Consider the following 18,469-nt stretch of genomic DNA (forward strand, 5'->3'; position numbering starts at 1 on the left):
TAGTGCAATTGTTTAGAAATAAAAGAACGCAATTCCCCCTCTGAGCAGTGGTGAAAAAAACTTGATGATAGACTGTTTCGCTTTATAAAGATATCACATTGGTGACTTGATCAAGTAATATTTCTAACCGGAAATCTTAAAAATGGTTGTTCTGAATGAGGAGATGGATTCGACTGCGGATCTTGTCCGGTGGGATACTGTGCCATCGACCAGCCCAACACATGGAAGAATCCTAAACGATGACGTTTGACAGAAAGCCGTTATTATTTAATTGCGTGTGAAAATAAATCATATGGGAAAACATTACATTTGAAAGACAACCCAAGTGCAACAAACAATGTGCAACAAAAGAAGTACGTACTTCTTGCCATGCTCATCATCTGACGACTTTCAAAAGTGACGCATACTTGTTAAAGTGCCTTATAATACTGTGAATTTGCCGTCATGTTCACTACGGTATGAGCCAGGCGTAACAAGCATTGCAGCAATACATGTAACTCTTCTTTTAAACAACAGCCAAAGGAAAATATTTTCCCCTCCCTGCGCTGACATTGGCAAGACTTATGACGACGACAATGCGAAGGCCCATGTCTTTATTTGGGGCTGAAGCACATCACCAAGTCTTCACAGGGAACCGCGGCGTCACGCGCGCACGCGCGAAGCTGAGGCAGTTTGACACGGCTGTAAATATAGACATGATGTTTACATTTTGTACAGCATCCACTTTCTTGCATGCTGTTTACTGCCGGAAAAAAAAGGGCATAAAATGCTTTCTATTTTTTTCTAAATCTGAACCAAAATTAGAATTAGTGCATTGTCGTTGACCGTGAATTGCGTCATTTTACCACAAGGGGGCACTGTTGATTGGCAACGCTTGTGGACAGGTGTTGCCAATCAGCAATGAAAAACCTCTGAAGCATAACATGCATAATAATCCAAATAAAGCAGCTATTGGGGCCCCATTTTATGCATGTATATATATATATTTTTTTTTCAATTGACGCGAATCTTTACTCTACTTTATGCCTGCCTGCTATTTTACAAACGCGTATCATTTGATTGACAGCTATGTCGACCAATCAGATTCTGAGTTGCCCACTGCCAACCTGTATTCCTAAAGGTGATTCTCACAAGAAAAATGCAAAGAAAATGGTCATGTCGTGAAAACAGATAACGCTGGATATCATAGGAATAATCATCAGTCTTGTAAGTAAAATATCCTTTTTGTCAGTCATTTAAATATAAGTCTATAATGTCATTTTTTTTTAGATTTATGTACATTTGTGTGGTCTCTTGTGGCAGTTAGACTGCTTCAGACAGCGTCAGGACTGCGCGTAGGCTCTGGTGAAAAGTGACGTTCTTTTTTGGGGGAAAAAGCACTGAAGCTGTAAAAAGCGAAGCAGGGCTTTCCGGTCACTAACCCGGAGTTCTGTCGCCGCCTGGTGGCCGTTATAATGAAATGCGGCTGAGAGGGGAGGAGGAGTAGGGAAGAGAGGTGTTTTTTTTTTTTTTGGGGGGGGGGGTGTCTCCCATCATGTCGCCTCCTGTTGCTGGCCCTCAGTGTGGGGGCTTCTGTCGACCTTTCAACGCGCTCACGTGAACGCCGACAGCCGCGCAAAACCGGGGCAAAGCGGCACGGTAGCGGCCCGGCCCAGTCGCCGCATTTCCTGACTAGCGTTTCCTTTGCACGCTCTCAGCGGGACAGTCCTCTGGAAGTCGTAGGCGAGTAGTTGCGATGATGCTTGCGGACATGCGGCCAGCGGAGGAATGAAAGCAGAGAGGCACCGGCGGCCCTTGCGGCGCTTTTGCTGCTGCTGCTGTTGCGGCGTCGGCCTGCTCGCAGTTCTGTGGCTCACTCGGCTCATCCGCGTGCCAGGTCAGTTTCAAAGCCGTGCACGCCAATTTTCTATTATCTAAAAAAAAAAAAAAAAAAAGGTCTTTTATGTTGCGTATGAAAACTTGTGTTTTGGGGGAAGTTTTTAAAAAGGTAAAAATGCGCAATAAAATCGGTGGCATTCAATCCTAAATTAGATTTTATTCATTTAGTATCACCCTCAGAAACCAATTTGGGCAAACCCCCTGAGGATTCACGTTTTACGTCAGAAAATGATGTTCTCGTTTTATTTTACTCCTGAACTGATCACTCAGTTGGAACTTTTTTTTTGTTGCAACAACGTTAACAAGTGGCTTTATTTTACCAGTCTTACCATTTGAGTTCTGATTTTTGCGTTTGTGACTCGATTCAGGTTTCATTGACTTTAAAAGATTGAATTCAATGGTTTCAGCATTTTTTTTTAAATCCGAGTTTTCCACTCGATGTTATGAATGCAAAGGGTTTTCTCTGTCGTGCCTTTTTCCCAACGTCAATCAGGACAGCCTGCAGCTCCCAAATGTCACTGAACAGAATGCAGGTAGAAGATAAATAGATGTTTCCAATAGTGAGCTAGAAATATACACTGAAAGAAAAGCAATTTAGAAAATTAAGCATTATTATATTTGTTGAGACAGAAGGTTCACATTTTGTCTTCAAATTCAAATGGAATGAAAATGACAAATTTCTTCATTCTACAGAGAGCACACATCTGGCGTGGGTTAGCTTCATGTGAAAAAAAACAATTCTGATTAATTTTTAGTACAGCTGGTCGAGGTCTTGTTTTAGAATGAATATTGTCGTCGCTGCTGGAGGATTACGAAGTGGAAATCCAATCACTGAGGATCACACCCATTGGGAATCTGATGATGCATTCAGGTGACAAAACTAAGCATCTACTAATTCTGCTCGACTTCCTTTTGTCTTCCTCTCAAAAGATTAAGACATATTGGTCAACGCATGTTGCATTAGATTCAATAAGAAAAGCGCAAATTGGATCTCCAGCATCATTTCAAGCCAAAGCATCACAAAATGACTCCCCCTGCTTCATTATCCTTTCCCAGCATGCCGCACGCTCGTCAGAACACCCACCGCCTTGTGTATCTTCTCGGAGTGTAGCCGTATCACGGCGAGAGCGCGGGTTAACTTTATTATTGTTAAGCGCAATTGAATTCTATCCTTTTCTCCACGTGGGTCGCCTGAAAAGTAATCGTGTGACTGACATTTCCACTTTGCTTGAAAAGCGTGAGCGCGTCTGCTTCCCGGGGGAGGATTGTGTCCAATGTGGACCAAAAGGCGCTCATGGCGTCAAACATGTGATCTGCTGTTTGTAAGGGTGACAGCAAAGCTCCTTTGGCCATACCTGGACAATGTTACTGGTGTAGCATCGCTAGTTGCAGCACCATTTATGGATGTGCTGCGAGTCTGCAAAATGTTAGTGGCATGAGTTAACTTGATTTAAAATAAGAAAAGTCACTGTGACCTGCCATCGTCTTGAAAATGCTAGAGATGCTAACACTTTGCTAATCCGTACGTACCGTTTGGATATGGCATTGTATTATCTACCAATTTTTTTCTTCATTTTCACTCTCATAGCATAAAGTCAGGGTCTGAAAAAAAGTTTAGTTTGCAATTTTTTTAGCCGCTTATCCTCATTAGGCTTGCAGGCGTCTTTGGGTCGCAGTTCAAATCCACAAACACACTTAAAAGCATTTTGGAGTGTCTGCATGCATGCATGTTGCCAACGCAGGCACGGGGGGAACATGCAAACTCCACACAGAAAGGCCGGATCCGAATTCAAGACTGTGACCTCCCGTATTCTATATTAAAGGTAAAAATAAAATTTATCACTGTGTAAAAAAATAGAAAAGCCATCCCATAATTGCCATGCACCTTATGATGGCACGCATATAACTTGGCGACTCCTGAAGACGGCGCCCAGTCCGCAATATGATTGACAGCATCAGGTGTCGTCTTTCCTCGACTAAGACAGGCGACAGTTGTTTAGGCCAACAGAAAGGCAGTGTTGGAATTTCACGTTTGAGTTATTAGTGGCTCGTGCTCTCATAGTTTTTTTTTAGGTCTTGTCAGACAGTTGTCGTAAAAATGAACACGCTATGTACACGCTAAAATCATAACAAACAGATGGCACAAATGATACTAATTGCTGATCTATTGATGCCATAAAATAGTTATCTGAAATTCTGCCTCGCCGTTTATTCTTTGCATTCTTTACTATTGTCTCATTGCGGCGCTAGTTTGCAATTTTGTTATGCAATGCGGTACTGCTTTTGTTTGTTTTTGATCATTTTTGCGGTGTCCAGCGGTTTAAGGCAAGGGTGTCCAAACTGCGGCCAGGGGGGCATTTGCGGGCTGCTTACCATTTGTCGGCGGCCCGCAGCATACTGTATACACAAATCTACATGAGGCGTATGAGCATAATGTAGCAAACGGCGTTTACAGAGAGTGTGTTGTGAGAAACGGACGCTCCTCTTGAAGCGCCGACACAAAAGACGCCTCGGAGCCTCTCGTCGAAATGAGCCGATTGAAGCGGAAGCTCCAAAGGTGCGCGGGAGCGCTTTCAAGCCGCTGTCCATCGCTTTTGTCTCAGGCCTGCTGGGGAAAACATCTCTGTGCATTTCATTCTTGTGGGGAGGATAATAAGAAATATTGTCTCTTCTGTGTGTGTGTGCGGGGGGGTCCTGTACGGTTCCCCCGGTAACCCTGCAATAACTGCACCCACTCCAGAGATAAGCTGTCGAGGAATGGAACACTGAGTTAAAGTACACGCTATAAAGATCTCACTACAGATGATGAGTGAGGACAGCTGACTGCTGCTGGCCTCGCCGTTGTTCGTCTTACTCCAGATCTGATCCCAATGAACAGCAGCATTTTTTTTGAATGATAATAAAATTACGGTGAGCCTGAAGTGCAAACATCAAAGCAAACGAAGGTAAACGCAAACAAAAAACGAAAATACTTTACGAGGCACACAAGAAAAAAGAAGCGCACAATAAAAAGCACGCAAGAATATTTCTGCACGTAAGAAAATGAGCATGCTAACATTCCCTACCGGAAGTGGTTGCCGTGTAAGTGTGTAACGTCCTGTTCAAAGACCAACATTGTTTACATCCAATCAAGTGGCCCCCTGTTGTCCAAAAAGCAGTGAGCCCACATCCCTTTCCCGCACCCACACCAACCACTTCCTGTAGGGAAAGTTAGTGTGATCCTTTTTCTTGTGTGCTTCTTTTTACTTTTCTGGTTCTTTTTGCTTTTTTTCCTGCGTGCTCTTTTTTTATTGTGTGCTTCTGTTTTTTTGCATGCACTTTTCTTGTTTTTTTTTTCATGTGTGCTTCTCTTTGGTAAAGTGTTTTTGTTCATCATTTGCGATGATCTTTTTTTGTTTGCTTACTTTTTTGTTTGTGTGACTTGCACTTCAGGGCCACCATATAAAACTGTGACAAAATCAACGAGCAAGTTTGCACCAATTATTTGGTAGCCTCCAATATAGGAGAGTGAGGAAAACTACATGTAGCGAACATGATATGCGTTGACCTTTTGTGATATTTTTTCTCAGCTGGATCAGGTCTGAACATAGAAAAGAGCGCGTTGCCATGGACGCGGCGACTCACGCAGATGCCCGACAACCAAAGTGTGGATCAACACAGAGCAGGTCGGTCAACCTCTGCCTCAATTTTAAGGTGAAAGTGTGTGTTGTGCCAACCATTTTGCCTGACGTTCCATTTTCGAATCCATAACATGAAATTCAAAAAACTTTTATGATTAGTTCATGCAAATTTCAGGATCACCAAACTCGTCCGCTTCCTATCTTCTATCACGTCCTCATTTTTAAATATAAGCTGCATGCGGTCAGTAAAGGTTTTCAGTCATTGATGTCACTCAGCAATATTTACAGATTTTGGAACTAGGTACACACATGACGCAGCGCATCATAATAGTGCCGATGGTCCCCATGTTATTGATTTGATAACTCGGCCACTTATCAGATTTCAGCCCCTTATGCGCTGCCATGTCATTCAAAATATTTTTTTTTTCATTGTCGCATTAGTCGACAAGTATGTATTGACTTTCAAATGCGTTGGTTAATCTTGCTATCTTACTCTATATTATGAAACCCGAAATAATTACTGCAAGGAAAAAAAACTTGATGAAACAATTACTAGTATTTAAAGTTGTGTAGGGTTGATTTTAGGGGGAAAAAATGGAAGCACATAGTTTTCCTGAAGTAAAGGCTTGTGTTTTGTGAAAAAAATCGGTATCATGTTGTGTGCTTGGCTGCACACTCAGTAGTTTGGACATGATGATGATGAGGAGGAAGCTAATTAGCCGGCTGGCTGATGTGTGTGTCACTCATTACAACTGCCATGTTAAATATTGAAGGAGAAACATCTCACGGCAACATAATGAATGGTCGCACAAGATAAGAGCACAACTTCCTCCTTTTCTCATTGTTCGTATTCGCACTGGCGGCTGGGCAATATACATATCTGCTTTTGTGTTCTTTTTACGGCACACTCTAACGAATGTATGCAAACGATTGATGCTAATATCCTGCTTTTGCTATGCCATTGGTGTGTACGCGACATCCGTTCAAGTTTCCTTCATTCTTCCATCGAAGCCTATCTTAATGACGCTTAGTTTGATATCCTCCAGAATGTTTTTTTTATTATTTTTTTACCAACATTTAAACTGCTTGGGAGGACACTACTTTTGTCCCTAAACAAATGATTTTTCTCCATACTTTTTGCCAAATTTATGAAATGAATCTGCCAGCTGAAAAAGACCATTTGAGTTATTTTGTTAAAAAGGGATGAGAAGGAACAGCAACAAGTATGCAGTCATTTACATATATTGCGCCAGCCTATATGGAGCACTCCAGCACTGCTAGCTAGAATCTAATTTATGCCAGACACTGTATCTCAGTGTAATTGCGGCAATTGAACACGATTTCATAAAACTGTCGTGTTGTGTGTGTTGGGAATGAAGCAACTTCAAATTAAAAGCGTAGTCAAGTTTATTTCGATCGCCCTGAATCACCACACGTCTCAAAGCGGCTTCTCAGGTGAAATCACAGACGTCGTCACACAGAACATCGCAAATATACAACAAATACACAATACCGCTGAACAAAGCTACATAGGCATGTCCATATATTATTTGTTAAAGGGTGGTTTATTTTGAAGTTCCCGCACAGAATTGACAATTTTTGCTGCGATTGGCCTTGTGTCCTTGACTTATTTCTTCTCATTTCTGCCCCATGGCTTGGTGACATACAGTAGGCTTTTCCATACTCGCTCATATGTTTTGATTACAATCGCTCGCATAGCAAATAAATAATGAGTACTCCATAAGTGCCGCCATTGTTGTGTGACATTAAACGGCAAAGTTCATTTTTGTCGACACGGTGAAGCACACCTAATCGTCCCTTGAGGACACCGGGCGATAAATGAGCCAGCTAGGCCTGGAACGCTTCCTTAAGACGCAGCGGCTCGGCGGAGCCGCTAACTTGACATGACGCCACCGTGATTAGAAAGCCAGCCGGCGGCCATAGCCGGCGGGACATCATCTCGGGGATTGCGTGTCGGTGTCCGGCCCCGGGCTCCGCCGTCTCATCTGTCCTCCGCTTAACAAGACGACGGCCAGCGTGAGCCCGCTTTAGCCCGCCTGGGAGGTTGCTAGGCAACTAAATGCTAAGTTGTGAAGCCCAAATGATTGCTCTGTACTAAAATAGGCCCCCACGAAGGGGGTGGCAGTGAATCCCAATTATGGAAATGAAGGCGACGTCTCATAATGAGCGCATCATCAAGGCGAGTTGCGCTCGTTTATTAAAGCGAGTGGCACTCAAAGTTTGTCTTTCTTTGATACTAGAAAAAAAGAGGTCTGCTGCATCACTGCATTCTTCCTTTCCATCGCTAGGTACAAACTGGCAAAATTATAATAATAATACAGTGCATATAAAAAAAATCTGTACACCCCTGTCAGAACCAAACCAGACCAAAATGTAGGTTATTTCATAAATATATATATATATATATATATATATATATATATATATAAAATATATATAAAATATATATTTTGTTTTCGATGTCCACCGCATTGTCCGTTTTAATGTTGCCGTTTAAAGACGAGCTCGGTTTAAACCCAGCCTCCCGTTTCATCTATATTTTATTCAGCCCAGCTCAAAGGCTGGTAAAATCAAAGACCAAATGCATAATTGAATTTACATTACACACCAGGAATGAAATATTCATTTTTCTGATACCCGATGACGAATGCGCAACGAGCGTGCATTTGTGGACACATGCTAGCGCTTGTGCTGAAGCGCCGGTCGATAGCTTGGCTGGACGCCTCAGCACCCCGCCTGGGCGCGTTGTTATCCGTTCCATTTGTGCGCACCGAACCGCTCTCTCAAGCTGCCCGATTGGCGACGACAAGAGCTCCACCGCTCACATCTAAGTCTCAAAAAAAAATCATACCGTCAAAGAAATATGGAAACTGGAGCTTGGCGATCATATGAAGTAACAAATACCACGTTCGCTTTCTATTATATCAAAGTATTTGTTGATGCACGCATGCTGTGCATTGTGGTGTGGATTTTGTGTTTTTTGTTATAAGCTGCTCTGCCTTATATACATAAAATATATCTGAATATGGATGTATACGTTTTATTCATATATAATGTGAATAAATGTGTATATATATATGTACATACTGTATCTGCATATATGTATACTGTTTATATTATATGGATATGAAATGTGATATTTACATATACATATGTATTATATGTGTATACAGCATATCTGTGTATATATACTGTATATGTACATATGTATGTGTATATACATACAAATAACTGTGTGTATATATGTGTGTCTAGATATACACATACATATGTATATATGTGTACATGACATATCTGGGTGTGTGGTTGTGTACAAGGGTACATACAAACATAGAAGAAAACTGGCCTGAATGTTGTGATACTTCGGGGGTGTTTGCTCTTTGGGTTGCCATCTGTTGTTTCGCAGTAAAAAGACATCAAACATAATGAAGCGCTCTATGTTGGTGGTGTGCATACATGTGTTGTCAGAGTGACATCGTATGACGTGCGTCACGCCACCACTGAAGTGAACGCGCGCCCCGTGCGCGCCTTAATGCAAACACGGCATCATTAAATCACTATCGTTTGCGTCTGTATTCTGTCGTTCTCCCGGCCTCTCTCTCAGACCTCTCCTGAGAGTTAGTCAAGGGAAAATAAATATTTTTAGACATTGCAGTCCCGAGCTGCTGTCACTTTTTTTTTTCATTTTTCATAAACTCCCAACATCCATGGGAAAGACACATACCCAGCTCCCTCCTCCTTGCCTTTGGCTTCCAACTGCCACCCATCAAAAAAAAAAAAAAGATTCCCCGTGAGGGGAATGTTGCCATGGCAACAGCCTTCACAGAGCAACTCCTGAAAAGGTCCATGAAAGCTCCATGTTCCAGCCCAGCGTTTCCAGTGACAGTAGCACCTGAGAGTGCATCTGGATGGAAAGATTGCGCTGGATGCCGGCCGCAAGCGCAAAAGTCTAAACACAACTGCACAAACATTTACATTTTCAATCTCAACATGGTCTAAATAGTGAGTGCCCCCCCACCCCCCCACAGCCCCTCCTCGCCGACTCAACTCATTTCTCATATCTCGCATCCCAAACGATGTCTCAATCTCTTTCCTTTATTGTGTGCTTGCGAAGTCTCTGCGGGCTCTCAGAACACAGCTATTTTTAGCGCGCTCTCCTCCTCCGCCCCGTAGCGCGCCCCCTTTGTGCCCCCACTAGTTTACATTCATCCCGCTCGGATCGCTTGCAAATTGGAAAGGGACTATCTGTCTCATTCTCCAGAGACTCTTTGTCAGGTTGGAAGAGGCAGCGGCATTGTTATTTTCAATTGAATATTTATATTCGTTTTTTGCACTTGAGGACGCACAGGAAGCAGCTGCCCATTTCACTTCCTGTGTGAAGCATATTGAATACAAAGCAAACTCCTTAGAGAATGTGTGAAACACACTTCCTGGTTTTTTATGTCAATTTTGTAATGAAATGAAGCCAAGTGACATCTTACTATCACAAATTCCTGCAGGGCAAAAAATACCACCCTAAATTTTGGCTGCCGGTGTTTCTTATACACGGTAACGTTGAAAATACCAGAATGAACCCGAAAGTTAAGGGTGCGTCCTATAAACGGTGCGTCTTTTATTGGGGGAATTATGGTACTGATTTTGAGTTTGAACTGCTATATTACTGGCCACCAGGGGGCAGTCTCCACTAGTAAACGCAATCAAACGCGTTACTGTTCTAACAATCCAAGCGTGTCGGCGTTATGTTGGGAATATGTTGGTGCAAGCAGGTTCAGGCTGCGTTGAAGGCATGACGTCGCTGGAACCAGGCAGTTTAGAAAAAATGTTTCAAATGCGGCTTATACGAGACAAATATAGATTTCATGTTCATTTTTTATTGTCGCAGCTTGTAAAGCCTGGAAAAATATGCTAATTCGGTCAATGATGTCAGACAGTGTTGCACGTATGTAGATTTTAACACTTCAATTTTTTAGACATGATTTCCATCATCTTGCCTGTGCCTTCTAGCCATCCATGAGTTTCCAGCAGATATCTTCTCCAAGGAGCAGAGGAAGAACGGAGCCGTCTTACTGCATGTTCTCTGTGTGAGTCTCCCAGGATGGTAAGAAAAGTGCCTATTGCCCCTTCCCGTCAACATGCTTGCATGCCACTTCAGGCCATCTACATGTTCTACGCTCTGGCCATCGTCTGCGACGACTACTTCGTTCCTTCGCTTGAGAAGATATCGGAGGTGAGCTCGCCCGGAATCCCTGGTGGACTTCTTTCTGGAATGCTTGCAAATGTTTCGGCAATGTTGCGTCGTCTTCCTCCCGCTCAGAATCTACAGCTGAGCGAGGATGTTGCCGGGGCGACGTTCATGGCGGCAGGAAGTTCTGCTCCGGAGCTCTTCACCTCGCTCATCGGTGACAGATTATTTGAAATATCAACCTTTTATTTTTCGCCGTTATTATCAATGGTGTGCGGCCTGTTAAACTTTTTAATTCTGCCCGTTTAATGCCTTTTTAGGTATACTTATTTCATTTTCAAAGATAATGAGCTCATTTTTAGTCGCCGTAGCGAATGTGTGTGTGTGTTTTGCAAACTCAAAAATCAAGCATCACCGGACTGTCTGGATAATAGCCCTTGCGATTGCCCTTGTCCAGGTGTGTTCATCACGAAGGGGGACGTTGGCGTGGGCACCATCGTGGGCTCGGCCGTCTTCAACATCCTGGTCATCATCGGCCTGAGCGGCATCTTTGCGGGCCAGGTCAAAACCACGTCTTGAAGAAATTCCCCGCAAGGCGCGGCCAGAGGGCTGAGCGCGCTGCACGGGTCTCTTTGCAGACGGTGAAGCTGACGTGGTGGTCCTTGTTTCGAGACTCCGCCTACTACATCCTGTCTGTGCTGGCACTCATCGGGGTGACTTGCATGCACATTATAGCATTTAAATCCTCACTCGATGTTGACCTTTGCCCTTCTAATCTGTGTCCCGTCTCCCCAGGTCATTTACGATGCTGTGGTCGTCTGGTGAGTTGAGCTTTCTTTCAAAAAAACGTTTTTGCAATATGTTCTCGAGGGACGCGGAGAAACATCTTTGTGTTGTCTTCTTGATTGGAGAGCATTAAAAGACAAGCGAGCAGCAAGTATTGGCAGGCAGCTTGTTGTCAGGCGACGAGTGATTCTCACCTCTTCACTCCTAGAAGTGTCGCATGCTTTAATGAAACCTCTGATTTAGGACGAAATTTAATGAAATCTTAAGTGATATATAATGCTGACTTTTCACTGAATGCCAGTAGAAGGTCACACTGCTTTTTTTCCCCTTCTTTTTTTTAGTGTAGTGGATAATTTGCTCTATTTCATACTGCTTGAAAATCCAGTTGTTTAAGGCACCACACACGGTGAAAATGTCAAACTAACACATTTGCAATTTATTCATTACAGTCATAGTTCAAATGTTTTTTATTGCAATTTTTAATCTTAATTTTTGCTATCTATAGGCGAAGTAGAACTGTTATCCGTCACCAGGTTTTTTTGCGCTTGAGTTGTCAAAGAAACCCTGAAGTGGACAGTGATTGGCCATCATTGTGTTTGGCATAACCTGATAAGCTCCTGTTGTGGGTGGGAGGGCAAGTTCAGGAACCCAAGATGTAAAATCGCAAGAACATGTGAGCGCTGGCGCTCCAACCAATGGTAAATTTAGTTTAAAAAAAAAAAAAACATCCCGACTGCAACTCGCTGATGTAGCTTGCTCACCAAAGAAGCAGCTCAAGTTTAGCCTAACACATCAATGCAAAGCACCCGACTGCAGCCACAGCTAACAAAACCTAGCAAGACTCTTTGCTAAAAACCCTGCGATTGAGTAGGTCAGATGATTCCTCCTTGGCGCATAACGATATACAGTAGGTGACTTAAGGTAGTCCGCGGTGTTTCTGTGACCTTCCTGCTCTGAGGCAGAACTAAGAAGCATTTTTGTGAGACGTTAGACCTTCTTCCGCCTCCAGCAGAAGGAGTCTCCACAGCCGTGTATGCGGATGTTGTTGTTGTTGCAGGTGGGAGTCTTTGCTCCTCATGACCATGTACGTGATCTACATCATCATCATGAAGTAAGAGGCCACGCCCCCTGCCCCCATCCAAATCAAGCGCGCTTGGCCCTCCGGCCTTGGGCTGATGCGTCCTCTTTGCTTGTCGGCAGATTCAACACTCGCCTGCTGACATTTGTGACGCGACGCTTCCAGCACGTCGGACCGTGTTGCGTGGCCTCCGAGGATCGCGGAGAGGACAAAACGGCCGACGACGCCTCGGCCCGCCACACCGCCGTGGCGCTCCTAAACAAAGGTTTTCAAAATGGCCACGCTTTGGGCCCGTCATCAGTGAAGGTTTCTTCTTACTCTAAGCTCCTTCCTCCGTGCGCTTTTAGCTCAAGTTCATAACGAAGAGAGCGGTCCCGTCGTCATGGTGGACGAGCTTCTCCTCCTCAGCCCTCACAAGCTTTCCTTCTCCGACGCCGGCCTGCGCATCATGATCAGCCCGCACTTCTCGCCGCGCACCAGACTCTCCATGGCTGGTCGCGTGCTCATTAGCGAGGTAACGCTTTTATAGCGTCCCCTGAGCTCAACCGAGTTTGACAGCCTCGGCATAAACTCTTTTCTCTGGGGGCAGAGGCAGCGGCTCGCCCAGAATTCCAAGAGCCCGCGGAGCGGCGGGGCCTCCGCCGCCGACTGCCTGAAGAGGACGGGCTCCCGCCGCTTGGAAAACGGCGGCGGCGAGTCCGGGAACAAGCCGGGGGCGGACCAAGACCCGGACGAGGAAGACGACGCATTCCACCCCTTGCGCATCCCGGGTGAGGAAGCCGAATGACGAGCGCGCTAGCTCCGCGGCCTGGAGTGACCCGTGCGCGCGTTTGCGTCAGGCGGTTGGCGAGCCAGGGTCAAGTGGGTGCTGACGTGGCCTCTGGGCCTCCTGCTCTACTGCACGGTGCCCAACTGCGCTTTGGCGCGCTGGCATCGCTGGTTCATGCTCACCTTTGTGGCCTCCACTCTGTGGATCGCCGTCTTCTCCTACCTCATGGTGTGGATGGTAAGGACCCGTCGCGCTCGCCCCGCCCAGTCAACCGCCGCCCCCCGTCACACTGGCCCCGCCCGTCAGGTCACCATCGTCAGCTTCACCTTAGACATCCCCGACTACATCATGGGCATCACCTTCCTGGCGGCCGGCACCAGCGTGCCCGACTGCATGGCCAGCCTCATTGTTGCCCGGCAAGGTGGGTGCACGCGTGGCGGGCGGAAAGTCACCTTGTTCCATTGCATGCGTAATCCAGTTGACAGCTATTTATCAGTCGATATAAATATTCAATGGGTTTTATACACTTGGTTCCATTATTCACGATAAATATTTACTGAAAATATTTTTGACAATACGTTGTATTTTTTTTTTATCAAAGGAAACACCTAACTATATAGTTGTTTTTGCTTAAAACGCCTTACTGTACATGCTCATATTTTCATGAAAAAATGACTTTAAACGTAGTTTTTTTTTTTTTTGTGGAAAAAATACCCAACTGTAAGTGGTCATTTCTAAAGCAAAAAATATAGTAAACGCCCAACTATAAATGGTAAATAAAAAAGAATGCTAACATCGTATACTGTATATTGTTTTTGCAATAAAAAAAGGCTTACTGTAGAGTGTTAGGGCTGTTTTTTTGCGGGAAAAAAGGCTTACATGGTTGTTTTTTGTGCAAAAAAAGCTCAACTATATATCCACTCATTTTTTGCAGAAAAGGAAAGCCTTACTATACATGGTTGATTTAAAAAAAAAAAAATCCCGACTGCATATGGTCGTTTTTTGCGAAAACAAAAAAGCCTTATTGTCGTTTTTTGAAAGGAAAAAAACGCCTTTCTATTATCCGTTGTTTTTTTCATACATGTCCGACAAAAAAAGAAGCCTTACCAAACATGGTCAATTTTTGCAAAAATATTTGTTATGATTTTTTTTGCGACAAGAAAGTCTTATTATACACTCACTATAGCTCATTAGTTTTGCCCATGTCAAAAGTGTGAAACTAGCGCCCTCTGCTGCATGAGCGCGGCCCCTCATTATAGTCCCTCTGCAGGGATGGGGGACATGGCCGTGTCCAACTCCATCGGCAGCAACATCTTCGACATCTTGCTAGGTTTAGGCTTCCCGTGGGCGTTGCGCACCCTGCTGGTGGATCACGGCTCGTCGGTAGGAGGCGCCGTCTCACGCTCGCTCCAGGTCTCACGCTCGCAGTTTCACGCTCGCCCTCTCCTTTCGCGCAGGTGTCCATCAATAACAAAGGACTGGTGTATTCCGTCGTCCTGCTGCTGGCGTCCGTGTTCCTCACCGTGAGTCCACATGCTTCTTGTGTGTGCGGGCAAAAGTAACCGCGCTGTGATTTCTTATTTTTTAAATTTATCTCCGCAGGTGACGAGCGTTCATCTGAACCGCTGGCGGCTGGACCGCCGCCTGGGCGTGGGGCTTTTGTTCCTCTACGCCGTTTTCCTGCTCTGCTCCATCCTCTTTGGGCACATGTGAAGTTCACTTACCCAAAAAGAAAGCTTCTCTTTCCTAACACACTTTGGGAGTCTTTTCAAAGCAGCACTTTTCAAGTTTCTTAAACGCTTATTTGTTCCTCACTCATGCTCAAAAAGGAAACAGTATTTATTGTTGATTTCAGAGTGTAATATTTCCAAAATGTAGCGGCAAACTGTGAGACTCAGATGTCCTATGTTAGCGTGACAACTTGAATGTGTCACAAGTGGATGTAGAATGCAAATGCACATGGTCACTCCAATTCAACTCCTTCAATCCCAAAGACATTTTTTTTACAATTTTTTTAAGAGTCCAGACATTTCATCCCAGGTACTTTTTTACACACACACATATATATATATATATATCTATATATATATATATATATATATATATATATATCTATATATATATATATATATATATATATATATATATATATATATATATATATATATAGCAGCAAAGGTCAATATACACACACACACACCTGGGATTGAATGTATGGAGTCTTTAAAAAATTACATGTATAAATACATTTTTGGGATTGAAGACTTTGTGTTTGTCGCGAGATTTGCTCATACCAATTGTTGAAATAATACACATTTGATCTCAGCTACATTGAAGAGTAAGTTAGTTTTAATTGCCTCACTGCGGTACAGTGAAAGACTAGTTTTCGTGTTTGTTATGAATCTAATAAATTCACTTTGGTGGAATATTTGAATTAAGCACAAAACATGAACCAGGGCTTCAATACATAAATTGAATGCAATATTATTAATGCTCTATACTGCTGCTTCTTTTATTGTTCAGAAAAAAAATCCTAATATTTTTCTATGAGGTCAACGACATTTTGGTATAAATGGGTTTTAAATCTAAGTCTTAAGTGTTCCACCAAAGTGATTTGTTGTCTACACGGCTGTCTAATTCCTACTCTTGCGAAAGACTTTTTTGTAAATGTTAAATTATTCTTATAGAATTGCAGCGATGAAGGTCTAACTAGTTTTGTGGTGCTTTTGTTATTGAATCCATATAGTAGGAATAATAATAATGTTTCGGTGTGTAGAATAATTTAATGGCGCAATGCTTTTTTGTGAATGTGAGCACACTGAGGACAAAAAACAAAAGGAAAGTGAAAATTGAATGTTTTGTTTCACGGCTGTTCTGTGACAATGTAAACGTATTCAAATGTGATGGGCTACAATCTTTTTTTTTTTTTTTTTTGCTTTTTTTAGGCATCGATAATTTTAGACTGTTATATCCTGAGTGCAATAAAAAAGTATGACAATAATTTTGTTTGTAACAGAATTTTGTGATTTAAGGGGGGGCAAATATGGCTATGCGGGGCAATACTAACAATTAAACAATTGTTTGACGGCTGTATCATTGTGTCTATAATTTAGTATGAATATTAGTTCCAGAATTGGGGGACATAGAATGAGGGAAGGTAGGGTCGCGGCATCTCCGGATGGAACGACAAAATGACTACAAAATGAGCCAGTAGCGAGGCCGCAAGCCGGAAGTGACGCATTACAAACGGATGTGTAATGCCAGGCACTTGCCGCAAAACGGGCTTCCTGTCGCAAAACTAGCTTTCTGTTTCTTGTTTGAAGCGACGCTTCGTAGCCCTTTTTATTAAAAAACAAGAGCAGAATGGCACTGGAAACGGTTCCAAAAGACCTCCGCCATCTTCGAGCTTGTTTGCTCTGCTCCCTGGTGAAGGTGATTTAAACTACGACCAAAGAAATGCTTGCTAGCTTCACTGCTAACGTGTAGAAATAAGCCTGGACACTCGCTCGGTTTTTGTCATTGATAAGCAAACTTAAAGACATTTGGCATTGATAAGCAAAGCATTTGTGTTCCGGCTATTTCGGCGTGACTGCAGTGTAAAATACGTTTCATGACGGCAATACAAAGAAATCGACTTCTCTTGCAGACCATTGACCAATTTGAATATGATGGCTGTGACAACTGCGAGTCGTTCCTTCAGATGAAGGGCAACAGAGAGATGGTTTATGAATGCACAAGTTCTTCCTTTGACGGGTAAATACTAACCTGGTTGTTTGTGGGTTTAAAAAAGGATTTATTTTAAGGGCAATACGTTTACTTGGCCATCTGATTTGTCTTTACGCAGCGTGATTGCCCAGATGAGTCCTGAAGACAGCTGGGTAGCAAAATGGCAGAGAATTGGTGAGAGAGCAAAATGCAAAACAACGATTAATGTGCTATAAATACATGATCACAAGTGGATTTCCTTTGTTTCATCAATAACCCTGCAGGTACGTTCAAGCCAGGTGTCTACGCAGTGTCGGTGACTGGCAGACTACCCCCAGGTACTGCCCCGTATCAGCGCTAATGTGGATTAATTGTGTTCCACTTTGGTCATCCTTTATCCTTTTCTGTTTTTGCAGGTGTGGTGAGAGAACTGAAAAGCAGAGGAGTGATCTACAAATCCAGAGATACAGCCGTAAAGTCATAAGCGCAAAAGCTTAAAAAAAAAACATTATGGCTCCATTGCTAAGGAGCCACTGGAATTTGTACAAAAGGACTTGAAAGGATGTTGTTGTTTTTCCATTTGTTTTATGCATTTTCTTCCTATTTTCTCACAAAATAAATTTACTGTTTTGATTTGTCATGTCCTTGTCTTAATGGCTGTCAATATAAACATCCATGAAGACTAGATCTCATTCTGCACATGGACGCAATTGGCTTTATTCTACGCAATTATCTTTATTCTACAACAATGCCAACTAACCGGGTGCGTGTGGTGTTGCCTCACTAAGATGCGGTCCACCTTTCACTTAATATTTCACTTTTTTATGCGATTGTTTGCCTACCTTCTACAAAGGTTTGAACTTAAAAACATGTTGATGGTTGCCTGATTTTTTTTAAAAAAAAAGACAAAAACAACCACATCAACCTCTACTCCAGATTTTTAGAGAATTAAAGAGGGTATATTTTGGAATGTAACCCGTGATAAACACTTTTTTCATGAACGCTCACTCACACAAATTGCATGTTTGCTAAAGTGCGTGATGTACTTATGATCAATTCAGCAACAATAACGTGTGCCATATCCCGATCTGAAACCAGATACGTTTTCCGTCATTGCGCGAAAACAGACCTGATTGCAATGCCGGACACTACCAACAGGGGACACCATAAATCTGATTCACTGACGTTATTCAGCAACTGTCCCATGAATTCCGCAAATGTACATTATTTAAAAGCATACGTATTCCGTTTACCAGGTGTCAATATACAAAATACAATTCCTATGTTTGGGATGCAATAACATTGCTCCCGGAGAATATGTCACTTTTCAGGTGAGACAGATGACATTACTGTTGGAAAAAGCTCAATATCCGTTAACGCTAATTGCCGAAGGTCACGGTGTTCTTTTCATTGCAACCTGATGAATACAG

General features: G+C 43.1%; 2 protein-coding genes across 2 annotated transcripts; both read left to right on the top strand.

The window, feature by feature from the left end:
* Positions 1-1,523: 1,523 nt before the first annotated feature.
* On the top strand, positions 1,524-16,381 carry LOC148408754 (sodium/potassium/calcium exchanger 3). The gene is made up of 17 exons (XM_088441408.1): positions 1,524-1,876; positions 5,448-5,543; positions 10,524-10,600; positions 10,672-10,746; positions 10,834-10,918; positions 11,159-11,262; positions 11,340-11,414; positions 11,497-11,522; positions 12,545-12,598; positions 12,688-12,830; positions 12,913-13,079; positions 13,155-13,335; positions 13,405-13,571; positions 13,641-13,755; positions 14,605-14,717; positions 14,792-14,857; positions 14,937-16,381. Exons 1-17 carry the CDS (start codon positions 1,768-1,770, stop codon positions 15,045-15,047), a joined length of 1,764 nt encoding a protein of 587 aa, XP_088297534.1. The 5' UTR covers positions 1,524-1,767; the 3' UTR covers positions 15,048-16,381.
* Positions 16,382-16,594: 213 nt separating this feature from the next.
* Positions 16,595-17,679, top strand: supt4h1 (SPT4 homolog, DSIF elongation factor subunit). Its single transcript, XM_088441158.1, has 5 exons — positions 16,595-16,766; positions 16,981-17,087; positions 17,179-17,234; positions 17,324-17,377; positions 17,456-17,679. The coding sequence occupies exons 1-5, from the start codon at positions 16,698-16,700 to the stop codon at positions 17,521-17,523; spliced, it is 354 nt and encodes a 117-aa protein (XP_088297284.1). The 5' UTR covers positions 16,595-16,697; the 3' UTR covers positions 17,524-17,679.
* The last annotated feature ends 790 nt before the right edge of the window (positions 17,680-18,469 follow it).

Source organism: Hippichthys cyanospilos, chromosome 18 (assembly GCF_059441005.1).
Source record: "Hippichthys cyanospilos isolate Australia breed blue-spotted pipefish chromosome 18, RoL_Hcya_1.0, whole genome shotgun sequence".
In the NCBI taxonomy this organism is placed as follows: Eukaryota; Metazoa; Chordata; class Actinopteri; order Syngnathiformes; family Syngnathidae; genus Hippichthys; species Hippichthys cyanospilos.